Raw genomic sequence first — 12,246 nt, 5'->3', positions numbered from 1 at the left:
TCTAAGAGTTTTCTGGTGGAATTTCCAGGTTCCTCTAAATATATAATCATGTCATCAGCGAACAGGGATAGTTTGAGTACCTCTTTTCCAATTCATATCCCTTTAATTTCTTTGGTTTGTCTAATTGCTCTGGCTAGAGTCTCAAGAACAATGTTGAATAGAAGTGGTGAAAGAGGGCATCCCTGCCTTGTTCCAGTTTTTAGGGGGAATGCTTTCAGTTTTTCACCATTTAGAATGATATTGGCCATGGGCTTAGCATAGATGGCCTTCACAATGTTAAGGAATGATCCCACTACCCCAATTTTTTCTAGTGTTTCGAGCATGAAGGGATGCTGTATTTTATCAAATGCTTTTTCTGCATCTATTGAAATAATCATGTGATTCTTAACTTTTAGTCTGTGGATATGGTGAATGACATTTATTGATTTCTGGATGTTGAACCAACCTTGCATCCCTGGGATAAAACCCACTTGATCGTGATGCACTATCTTTTTAATATATTTTTGTATGCAATTTGCTAAAATTTTGTTGAGAATTTTTGCGTCGATGTTCATTAAGGATATTGGTCTGAAATTTTCTTTCCTCGATGTATCTCTGTCTGATTTAGGTATCAGGGTGATATTGGCTTCATAGAATGAGTTTGGGAGGGTTCCCTCCTCTTCTATTTTATGGAATACTTTGAGAAGTATTGGAATGAGCTCTTCTTTAAAGGTTTTGTAGAACTTGGCTGAGAACCCATCTGGTCCCGAACTTTTCTTTGTTGGTAGGCTTTTGATGACCTCTTCTATTTCATTGCTTGAAATTGATTTATTTAAGTTGTGTATGTCTTCCTCGTTCAGTTTAGGTAATTCATATGTCTCTAGAAACTTGTTGATGTCTTCGAGGTTTTCTGTTTTGTTGGAGTATAGATTTTCAAAATAGCTTCTAGTTATGTTTTGTATTTCACTCGTGTCTGTTGTGATATTTCCTTGTTCATTCCGAATTTTAGTAATTTGAGTTTTCTCCCTTTTTCTCTTTGTTAGCGTGGCTAAGGGTTTATCAATTTTGTTTATTTTTTCAAAGAACCAACTATTTATTTTGTTAATTTTTCCGATTGTTTCTTTTGTTTCAATTTCATCGATTTCAGCTCTGAGTTTAACTATTTCCTGTCTTCTACTACTTTTGGTGTTGGTCTGCTCTTCTTTTTCTAGGGCTTTGAGCTGTAGTGTTAAGTCGTTTATTTTTGATTTCTACTTCTTTTGTTCAATGCGCCCCATGAAATAAATCTTCCTCTCAGTACTGCTTTCATAGTGTCCCAGAGATTTTGGTATGATGTGTCTTTGTTCTCATTTACTTCTAAGAATTTTTTAATTTCCCTCCTGATGTCTTCTGTTATCCATTCATTGTATAATAGTGTATTATTTAATCTCCAAGTATTGGATAAGTTTCTGTTTTTTATTCTGTCATTTTTTTCTAATTTCAGTCCATTATGATCTGATAGAGTCCAAGGTAGTATCTCTATCTTCTTGTATTTGCTAACAGTAGCTTTGTGGCATAAAACATGGTCTATTTTAGAGAAGGATCCATGTGCTGCTGAGAAGAAAGTGTATTCGTTCTTTGTTGGATGGTATATTCTATGTAAGTCGGTTAAGTCTAAATTGTTGATTGTGTTATTGAGATCTATGGTTTCTTTATTCAATTTTTGTTTGGACGATCTATCCAGCAGTGAGAGAGGTGTGTTAAAATCGCCTAGTATTATTGTGTTGTGGTCTATTTGATTTCTGGATTTGAGAAGGATTTGTTTGACGTACATAGATGAGCCAATGTTCAGGGCATAGATATTTATGATTGTTATGTCTTGCTGATTTATGCTTCCCTTAAGCAGTATGTAATGTCCTTCTTTATCCCTTCTGACTAGTTTTGGCTTAAAGTCCACATTATCTGAAATGAGGATGGATACTCCAACTTTTTTGCTGTGTCCGTGTGCATGGTATGTTTTTTCCCATCCTTTCACCTTCAGTCTATGGGTATCTCTTTCTATGAGATGGGTCTCTTGCAGGCAGCATATTGTTGGATTTTTCTTTTTAATCCAATCTGACAGTCTATGTCTTTTCATTGATGAGTTCAGGCCATTAACATTCACAGTTATTATTGTGATATGATTTGTATTCCTAGTCATTGGACTCATTTTTGTTTTTTGACATGATTTGGTTTCTCCTTTATTTGGCTATTCCTTTAGGCTAGTTCCTCCCGTTGCTGATTTACATCGTTGTTTTTCATCTCTTTCTCATGGAATATTTTGCTGAGAATGTTCTGTAATGCCGGCTTTCTTTTAGTAAATTCCTTCAGCTTTTGTTTATCGTGGTAGGATTTTATCTCATTGTCAAATCTGAAAGTAAGTTTTGCTGGGTATAAAATTCTTGGTTGGCATCCATTTTCTTTCAGGGCTTGGTAAATGTTGTTCCAAGCCCTTCTAGCTTTTAGGGTCTGGACTGAAAAAGCTGCTGATATTCTTATTGGTTTCCCCCTGAATATAATCTGATTCTTTTCTCTCACAGCCTTTAAAATTCTGTCTTTATTTTGAATGTTATATATTTTCATAATAATGTGCCTTGGTGTAGGTCTGTTGTAATTTTGCATATTTGGAGTCCTATAAGCCTCTTGTACTTGGTTTTCCATTTCATTCTTGAGATTTGGGAAATTTTCTGATATTATTTCATTGAATAGATTGTTCATTCCTTTGGTTTGTTTCTCTAAGCATTCCTCAATCCCAATTATTCTTAAATTTGGCCTCTTCATGATATCCCATAATTCTTGTAGATTCTGTTCATGATTTCTTACCATCTTCTCTGTTTGGTCAACCTTGTTTTCAAGATTAAATATTTTGTCTTCAATATTTGAAGTTCTGTCTTCCAGGTGATCTATCCTATTGTTTATGCTTTCTATGGCGTTTTTAACTTGGTTTATTGTTTCCTTCATTTCAAGGATTTCCGTTTGGTTTTTTTTCAGTATCTCTAACTCTTTATTGAAATGCTCTTTTGTTTCCGTTATTTGTTCTTTTAACTGTTGATTGGTGCGATCATTTAATGCCTGCATTTGTTCTTTCATCTCCTCGTTTGCTTCCCTGATTGTTTTAATTATGTACATTCTGAACTCCCTTTCGGACATTTCTTCTGCTGTACTGTCATTGGGTTTTATTGATATAGTATCTAGGTTTGTTTCGGACATTTTCTTCCCTTGTTTTCTCATATTGGTCAGATGTCAATGGGACTCTGTGATATTGTAGATTTCCTCTATTGGCTTATAGTGACCCTGTAGATTTCCAGTGTATCACCTACAAGCCTTCAGTAGCCAGAAGCCTTGGATTAATTTGATAATGCAGTGTTCCCGAAGAACGCTGCCCCTAGCCCGCTACCAGTTCCAGGGAGAGAGACCTGGAGAGGTCTCTTGTTGCAGAGCCCTGGTTCCAGAGGCTGGTTGTAGGTTGGAGGTCTCCACTGGCTTCGGGACTTGTAGCCTGCTCTGTGTAGACAGGCTCTCACTGGGTGATTTGCCCCGAGAAGCTAGCCTAGAGAGGTGCTTCCTGCTGGAGGGGGGCTGGGCTGCTTGGGGAAGTCCCTGGCGCCCTGTGCTGGTCACTGAAGCAACCTGTGGGTGCGCTGTAGCTGGCAGTGGGGCGGGCCGGAGCTGGCCGCGCTTCTTCTGTGCAGAAGGGCTCTCACTGGGGGGCCTGTTCCGAGAGGCTGGAGGAGCGGAGCCCACCGCCAGACTGCACCGAGCTGCCTGGGGGAGACACTATCTGCCCTGTCCCACTCTACTAAGCCACTCGAATCCGGGCCTGCCGCCCAGCTGAGCTTCGCTGGGTGGGGGAGACTCACCCCGTGGTTCTATCTTAGTCCGAGTCTCTCAATGCCTCCTCTTCTTGAATCCTGAGTTCTGGGGCGACTGGAGATGCAGTCACCCTCTAGTCCGCCATCTTGGATCGCCCCGTGGAAAAAGCCTGCAGCTGGAGGGGGACAATGCTGCCTGGAGAGGTCTCTGGCTGCCCAGCCCTGGTCCCAGAAGTCGCTTGCGTGTCAAATATCTCCACTGACTTGGGGACTTGTGGCTGGCTCTGCATCAAGAGGCTCTCACTGGGCGGTCTGCCCCGGGAAGCTAGCCTAGAGAGGCGTTTCCCGCCGGAGGAGGCTGGGCTGCTTGGGGGAGTCCCTGGCGCCCTGTGCTGGTCACTGAAGCAACCTGCGGGCAGGCCGGAGCTGGCAGCAGGGCAGGCTGGAGCTGGCAGCAGGGCGGGCCGAGCTGGCCGTGCTGCTTCTGTGCAGAAGGGCTCTCACTGGGGGGCCTGTTCTGAGAGGCTGGAGGATCTGTCCCTGTGGGCGGAGCCCACCGCCAGACTGCACCGAGCTGCCTGGGGGAGACACTATCTGCCCTGTCCCACTCTACTAAGCCACTCGAATCCGGGCCTGCCACCCAGCTTAGCTTCGCTGGGTGGGGGAGACTCACCCCATGGTTCTATCTTAGTCCGAGACTCTCAATGCCTCCCCTTCTTGAATCCTGAGTTCTGTGGCGACTGGAGATGCAGTCACCCTCTAGTCCGCCATCTTGGATACGCATTTAGTTTATTTTAATTGTTAAATTATAAATTGACAAAGTATAGCTCTATATATTTATGTGGCAAGAAGTGATGTTATGATTTAAAATACAGTATGGAATGTAAAGGATTTAAATAGATCTCAAAACAACAAAAACAAAGGTGAGGAACTGATAAGCAAATGAAGACACTCCACATCAGTAGTCATTACTGAAATGCAAATTAGTACCACAGAGTGATATGATTACGTTTTAGAATAACTGCAAAAGACTGAAAATTCTTGGATTAGTGAGGACTTGGAGCATTTTGGACACTGATACATTGTGTTTGGGAATGGAAAACACTTTGTCGGTTTCTTAAAAAGTTCAAAATGCTTTTCCATATGACTTAGCAATTTTACTCCTATTCATCCCTCCAAGAGAAATGAAAACATGTTCACACAAAGATTATACTAAATTTTAAACATTAAAACCAACTTTATTTTTTCTTACTCCAAAAGCAGCACATGTTCCTTGTTTTTGTTTTGTTTTGTAAGAAAATAGAAACAAGAAAACAAAATGAACCGCATTCAACAGTCCCTGTTCCTAGGGATAATCAACATCATTACTTTGGTATAGATTTTTTTCCCTAATCTTTTTCTATGAAATATTTGAGAAGTGAGTATTAGCTTATTAATGTACATTTGAGGAACTCTATTTTAGGGGGGCATCTATTGCATAAATTGTGTATGAAATGTCTCTTTTAGAATTCCCTATGGGACAAATTTCTAAGGCAATTTTTATAGATATCTTTTTTTTTTCCCAGTGAAAATAACTTCCTTCTGATTAAAAAATCAAAGCTTACCTAAAAGAGCAAGACATATATAATATAATGAAAATAATTCTATATCTGTAAGAAAGTGTTTTAAAATAAGATCTTGTTATCCTACACATAATGTATTTTTTTGATGTACTCAGTCATATTTTTTGATGTAAGAAGCTACTGCCTGTGTGCTTTATTAGATTTAACTGATTGACAATGCTATTTCCAAAAATTAAAGTTTATGCTATTGCCCTATAATTTTTTGCAAAGAAATTCCAAGATGTCTTGCATAATGTTGTATAGGAAGAATAAACAGATTGATTCCCAAGGCAACTGCTCTCAATGTTAATTTGATATATTTGTTATAAATTATCAATATATATGTATCAAACTAACATTGGGGAGTGTGTGTGTGCATGTGCATTTGGTCTCTTTCCTTCATGGTGACATTTTTCAAAAAAGTAAATTTATGTAAGATTATAAAGACTAGATAAATGTGGGGTTATATAATCTATTGTATAATTAGTAGGAGTGCTGGTTCCTTAGGAAGGAAAAACATGGTTCTTTGGTCTAAGGAGAACAACACCTGGTTCCCTGAACTCCATTTAACAGGTTAAACAAGTGAATGTTAATATATAATCTCTTGTGGAACAGATTGAGAATCACTATTGGTATGGGGACTGCTGTTGCCTTCTCCATCTTTATAAAATAGAGGGTAAAATAACCTAAGTCCTTTCAACTCCATCCTATTGCTGATCCCCTTATTGTAGTTGCCCCTTTTCTCATTCATTTTTGACCATTTTTGGTAAGTAATTTAACACCCTGAAGTGTTAGGACTTCCGCCAGGATATACTTGCAGCCCTCTTGACATCTCAGGATAACTTCTTCTGGGTGATTTCTTTGCTCTGCCCCCCACCTGGTGATTGGAACTGCTTATCTGAGCATCCTGGTTTCCCAGGGACCCTGTCTTCTCTTCTGAGCCACAGAGCCATGATACCTTCCTTGTGCTGCAATGGTAATGGAACCTGCAGCACCCTGAGTCCACGTGTCCATGGCCGACCTTATCACTTCCCTCTAGCCCCTCCTTCCATATTCCCTAAGCAGGTCAGTGACACCACCTGCTACCCACCTGGAGTTACTCTGGACTCCCCTCTTGCTCCTTCTTTACAATCAGCCCACCAACTATTTCTGCTGGATCTCATCTTTAAAATTTTCCCTCATTTGAATTTAAACTTTAATCCCTTCTTGCTTCTAAAGGCATCCTTGTTTTCTTTCTCTGGTCTTGTTTTCTGTACTTCCTGCTAGAGGGAGTTTTCAGAAACACATCTGATTTCTCTTCTGCTTCTCCTCATCATCAGGATGAGGTCTAATTTTCTCAGTATGGAATACATGTCCCTTTGTATTCTAGCCCCTCCCACCCACCACCCAAGTCCGTGTGATTTGGTCATTGTGGTAGTTTCCTAGGATTGCCACAACATATAGAATAGGTGGCTTAAACAACAACAAAATTCTGTTTCACCGTTCTGGAGGCTAGAAATTCAAGGTGTCAGCAGGTTTAGTTTCCTGTGAAGCTGTGCTTTAGCTTGTACGTGGCTACTTTCTCACTGTGTCCTCCTGTGTTCTCTCCTCAGGGTCTGTGCATCTGTGCTTTTGTAAATGTTATTTCTTCTCTCCAGAGCTCCTTTCCCTCTCCTCCAGGCTAAGATTTCTGTGTTCTCAGCTCAAAGGGGAGGCTTTTCTCTCATGCAGAGCCTGATGGCCTCTTACTTGTCCTGTTGAGTTCCTTGACCTCATTGTCATGGTACTTCTCTGCATAATTGACTGCTTACTTCTCTCCCCCTCTTCTGTCCAAAACATGATACTAAATTGTTGGCTTCCTCAAATCCCATTTAACAGTGTCTCCAGCTTCATGATTAATAAATTTGATTGGATGACTGGAGCTTCATTCTGAGAGGTGTGATGATTTAAGGTCATAGACTTGCTGGTGGTGGATTCAGTTCTTGGTATTTCATAACTTGCAGCTTGATCACTCCTGTCTCTCATCACATGGTGTTAAGAACATCAGTCATGTAGGGTTAGGGCATATCCGAATGGACTCATCTTTAATTGATTATAGCTATGAGGACTCTACTTCCAAGTAAGGTAGCATGCACAGGTCCTGGGATTAGGGCTTGATATATATCTATATATATATTTATTTTTGGGGGGGTGTAATTTAGCCCACAACAGTCAGTTACAGATGACTCATTTAAATCACATAATATTTAAATGATTATGAGGAAATCTCTTACAGGTATGAGTCATGTACTGTCTGCTTGACTTGGGAGGTCTACTATAGTTCTCACAGAGAACAAGGCTGGTTCCACAGAGCCCCTCAGAGCTTCTCACTCACCTCTATCAGAACAGCTGATGCTTCCTTATCATACAGTATGAACTACACAATTGTTAGTCTTGTTTTTGACATATAAAAGGGTGTTGGGGAAAATATTAGTTTTCTATCACCTTTTAAAACTCTGCTTCATCGAGGTTTTATATGTGGATGTTGGGGGAAAAACTATGAAGATAATCTATTAGGGATAAATTTCCTGCTATTTGTCTGAAAGCCAAAATGACTATTTTGTAGTTCCCTTAAAATTATTTGGCTCTTAAATATTTCAGAGAATACATAGCACTTTTTCCTTATAACTTCCTTAAGCAAAGAAGAGAAGTTGCAAATTCAAGGTTACCTTGCAACATTCTCAAGTGGTAAGTAATCAGTTTTCTTAAAAGTGGTGTCATTTTTAAATTGGGGAGGATGCAGGATAAACTTGTGAAAATTCTATTTTGTTGGCCCTTTGAAGAAAATATACTTAACATTTTATTTCATAATTCCAAGTATAAAACTTCATCACTGGAGTTTACTTCACTCCAGTTGAATTGACAACTTAGTAAGTCAATGGATTATATAAATCTTCAGTATCAACACATCTATATTAATGATCTACTCTTTAAAAGGAAGATGTATAATATTATATGCAATTTTTCACAGATAGGAACGATTTTTCACACAAGATCTATTATCATACAATAGACCTAATAACCAAACCAGCTTCAGGAAAAAGACTCCTTCAACCAAAACAAAAAACAAAACTTGAGGATCCCTGGTGATAGTTTCAAAGCTAGAAAAACATTAGACTGCATGATAATATCTACCTGTGAGAGGGGCCATAGTGAACCCTCTTGATTTGCATTAGCAGAGATAAAGCCAACAGAATGGTTATTTGCATTTGTTTTTAGTTCAATTTCCCATTTGTTGAGACTTATACTGTGGGAGAAGTAAAAGTTCATCCAAGGAACACCACCAGTGGATACAGTCCAGAGGAGGAGGACCGGCCTCATGAAAACAGTTTTCCTTGGAATGTAGATGGGGATTTAATGGAAGTCGCAACAGAGGTCCATGTCAGGTAAGGCGAACCATTTCACTGTTTTGTATTTCACCAATAGACCCAATACTAGTACTACAAAGAAAGCCCCCTCAAAGCAGGCAGTTAATTAGTTCAAAAAGTCAATCAGGGAACTATAAAATGACACATGCACAACTTTCAATAGAAAAGTATAACTTTATATTTATTGAGCAAATCTTACATAGTGTGAAGGCATTTTCTTTGGTTGAGTCTTTACATTGGCATTCCAAATTATCCTGCATAAACTATACAGATAATGTGTCCATAATTTTTATATTGGAGTTTTAAAAAATGGTTCAAGATCTTAAGGCTTTGTGAAACCATCTGAATGGTGGCTATGGTCTTTAGTTTCAGCCATTTCTAATACCATAGCACTTTGTTCAAGAGTTTGCTTTTATCAAGTCTTTACAAAATATTCCACGTATTTTACAGAACAATTTTAAATATTATTTAGGTACATAAGGAGCATTGGTACAAACAGATTTAAGAACATACAAACTCATTCTTGGTTAAATGTTATGATTTAATGCGCAGAAATATGCAGGGGCACCCACAAGATATATGTATGCTAGAGGGACAATATACTATTCCACAGAGGCAATGGGCACACAAGTCAGGGCAGCTTTGGAATAGTTACTGGTGGTGTTTTTTGAGGCCCCCCTAAGTTTGCATCTCTACCATGAAGGTGTTTTGTTTACTGGCTAGTAATTTGTAGGTGGTATTATGTACCATACTCATTAGGTACGTGTGTGAAATAAGAGGTTGATGAAATAATAAATTACATATATTCTTTTCAGATTACATCCAAGACTTATCAGTCTTTATGGAGGAAGTGTGGAAGAAATGAATGATTCCCAAGTAACATGTAATTGTTTATAAATGTGCAAACTAGTATTTTGATGAAGGAATTTGCTCAGTCTTTAAACAGATATCTTAAGAAAATGTTTTAAAAGTAAAGTTGCTATTTTTGATATTAGAAAGCTTCTAGAAGAAGACTTGAAAATCAAGAAGAAAATATGAAATATCAAAAGCAATTTAAATTCTGGTTTCTATAGGTGTCTATTGGAACTGAAACATTTTATACACTTAAGCTTTATCATATCGATATTTAACCAAGATAATTCATTTGGATTATTTTTCAGGACGTGAGTCCATCAAGTCTAATGGTAAATTTCCTATAGTCTGGTACAAACAGCACTGAGATCTTATTAAGACTGTCCTGATTTTACTAATGAAGTAACAAATCCAGAGAAGTTAAATTCCAAAATCACACATCTAGCTGTGTAACCAGAAACAGAACCATGTTTTTGAAAATCTTTCCAATACCTAACCTGTTTGCCAAAAAATAATAATCCCATCTTTGAGAAAAAAAATGTCATCCAGTGGTGGGGTTTTTAAATTTATCATGTAGGTAACTTAAAGTTTATAACATTTAGAATGATGCAAAAGCCTGTCAGTAGCTGTGCTGCTCTTGTACCTGAGATGCATGGGTCCGGAAAGCATTGCTCTTGGTCTCCAGTGTAGTTTCTTTAGAGACCATCCTTGAAAAGGCAGTTTGGAATTGGTGCGTGATTTTTTTCATGAGTGAGTGATCCTAAACATTCTCTAAAAGAGCTACTTGGCTATTTATAAGGATGATAAAAGCATAAAAATATATCTTTTTGCCCAAAAGTGTTCTTAAAATATATACAGTTAAACTTAGTTTTGTTTGTACACAGCTAAGGAGGCTTTGTGCTCAACTGCTCAAATAAATGCCTTGGCAAATCACAGTACATTGCTCATCCTCCAGCCACCAGTCAGAGGCTTGTGAACAGGTGACTTTCATGAATCAAAAAATCTGAGGAAGGGGACAGCTGGAAGCAGAGCCCTCAAAGCAAAGCAACGTTTCCTACAACATTAAAGACTGCCTTCTTGTTTACTTCTTATCTACTTGATTGCTTCCTAGGACAGATGTTCAAAAGTTGGCCAGAGCTTTCTTACACATACAAAGAAATCTAGATGAAATTATATTCCACAATCACCAGCATCTAGATCACAGGCATGAAATAAATATTTAAAATTCAGAAAGCTATTTCATTTTAAAATAGATTCTGATATAACATCAACAAACTTTATTAATGTTCACTGTATGGAACTTTTTCATTTAACTATGAATTTTGTTTCTCCATTTCCCTGGAAAAGCTAATGCTATTAAGACCTGATAGAACATTACAACCAGGCTAATGTTTGTGTATTTGCTTAATTTGGGACAGTGACTATTTAATATAGTACCCAACAGATGAAATGTTAGCCCCATAATCACTCCTTGCACAGTTTTTAAAAATCACTATTGAGGTACAGTTTTCATATTTCTTACATCAGTGTATATCAGCTAAAGTGCAACATTTACAATCTGTTTCAGAATATAAATTAGAATACTTAAATGGTTTTATAAAACAAAAAATTTGAAGATTTAAAAAAATTTACTCCTGGGTATTATTGATAAGTGTATTATAGGAGGCTAGTGAATTTATACCTATAGCAAAATTTATATTCTTTAAAAATGTACATATACAGGGAAAAAAATCCATAGCTGTATAATTCTCCACAAGTCAGCCCATTAAGCTCAAACCAGTGTATCATTTTGGAATAAAACGGTTGTTACAGCAATGTCCATACAAAATGTGTTTACAAATAAAGATCTTTAAAGATGAAAACCTGCTTTAAAATTATGGTCTTCCTCTTTCATTCATTAGAAAATTTGGGAACAGCTGCTTTTAAAATTCTAAATGATTTTAAAAAGTATGCTTCAAAAAAGTCTCAAGTCTCAAAGATGTATTTGAAATGAACCAAAAGCCCATTCAGTGGAATTTCCTTGGCCGATGTGAGTACATAAGGTAAATAACACTGTAAGTCCAAGATGATTTAATTCAGACGTACTTAATATATTTGCAAGAGTTTACTTTTCTTGAATAACTCCAAGGCTGTAGTGTTTTTCTACTCACTCATTATATCTAAAGATAAACTTTCAGTTGTTGAGTATTGCCTTTGCAGTTATTCTCTTTCAAAGAGTGATCAGTATTTGAATTATTCTCTCAAATTAAGCAAAGGAGTACATGGAAGAATTTGATAAAAATTAATGTTTTCTTGTAATCTGTTTTTAATCATCTTCGTTGCTTTTACTATTGACATAACTCCAACTATCTCTTCTGTTTTCTTCTTGTAGAATAGATTTGTATTGTCTTTTAAAGAAGCCAGCCTGAAAAAATAAATTGTGAATAGTTATGAACATGCCACACTCAGTCAACACCAATACTTCTTAAACTATGTCCCAGGCAACTGCATAAAGGCTTTTAGTAGATGAAATCAGTGAAAATTCATTGAAAATATTGGTTTAAAGACACATTTTTGCTGTTAGTACCGGACTCCTCAGACCCTCTCCTAATTGATATT

At 37.6% G+C, this 12,246-nt stretch overlaps 2 protein-coding genes across 4 annotated transcripts in view; one reads left to right on the top strand and one right to left on the bottom strand.

Annotated features, from left to right (window-relative positions):
• The window catches only part of CERKL (CERK like autophagy regulator), a 139,688-nt gene that overhangs the window by 106,219 nt on the left and 21,223 nt on the right, over positions 1–12,246 (top strand). For 2 of the 3 annotated variants that reach the window (XM_079134558.1, XM_079134556.1), the window contains 2 exons: positions 8,648–8,814; positions 9,612–10,145. In XM_079134558.1, coding sequence (XP_078990684.1) covers positions 8,648–8,814; positions 9,612–9,693 — 249 coding nt within the window. In that variant the 3' untranslated portion in view covers positions 9,694–10,145. Of the gene's footprint in view, positions 1–8,647; positions 8,815–9,611; positions 10,146–12,246 lie in introns of those variants that run through there. The other variant, XM_079134557.1, reaches the window with a different exon arrangement.
• ITGA4 (integrin subunit alpha 4) overlaps positions 11,248–12,246 on the bottom strand; it is a 73,489-nt gene continuing 72,490 nt past the window's right edge. The window contains exon 28 of the mRNA XM_079134550.1: positions 11,248–12,052. Coding sequence (XP_078990676.1) covers positions 11,954–12,052 — 99 coding nt within the window. The 3' untranslated portion in view covers positions 11,248–11,953. The remainder of the gene's footprint in view (positions 12,053–12,246) is intronic.

Source organism: Sciurus vulgaris (assembly GCF_902686455.1).
Source record: "Sciurus vulgaris genome assembly, chromosome: 3".
Classification (NCBI taxonomy): domain Eukaryota; kingdom Metazoa; phylum Chordata; class Mammalia; order Rodentia; family Sciuridae; genus Sciurus; species Sciurus vulgaris.
Note: the sequence above shows the minus strand (reverse complement) of the source record. Positions and strands in the feature narration are given on the sequence as shown.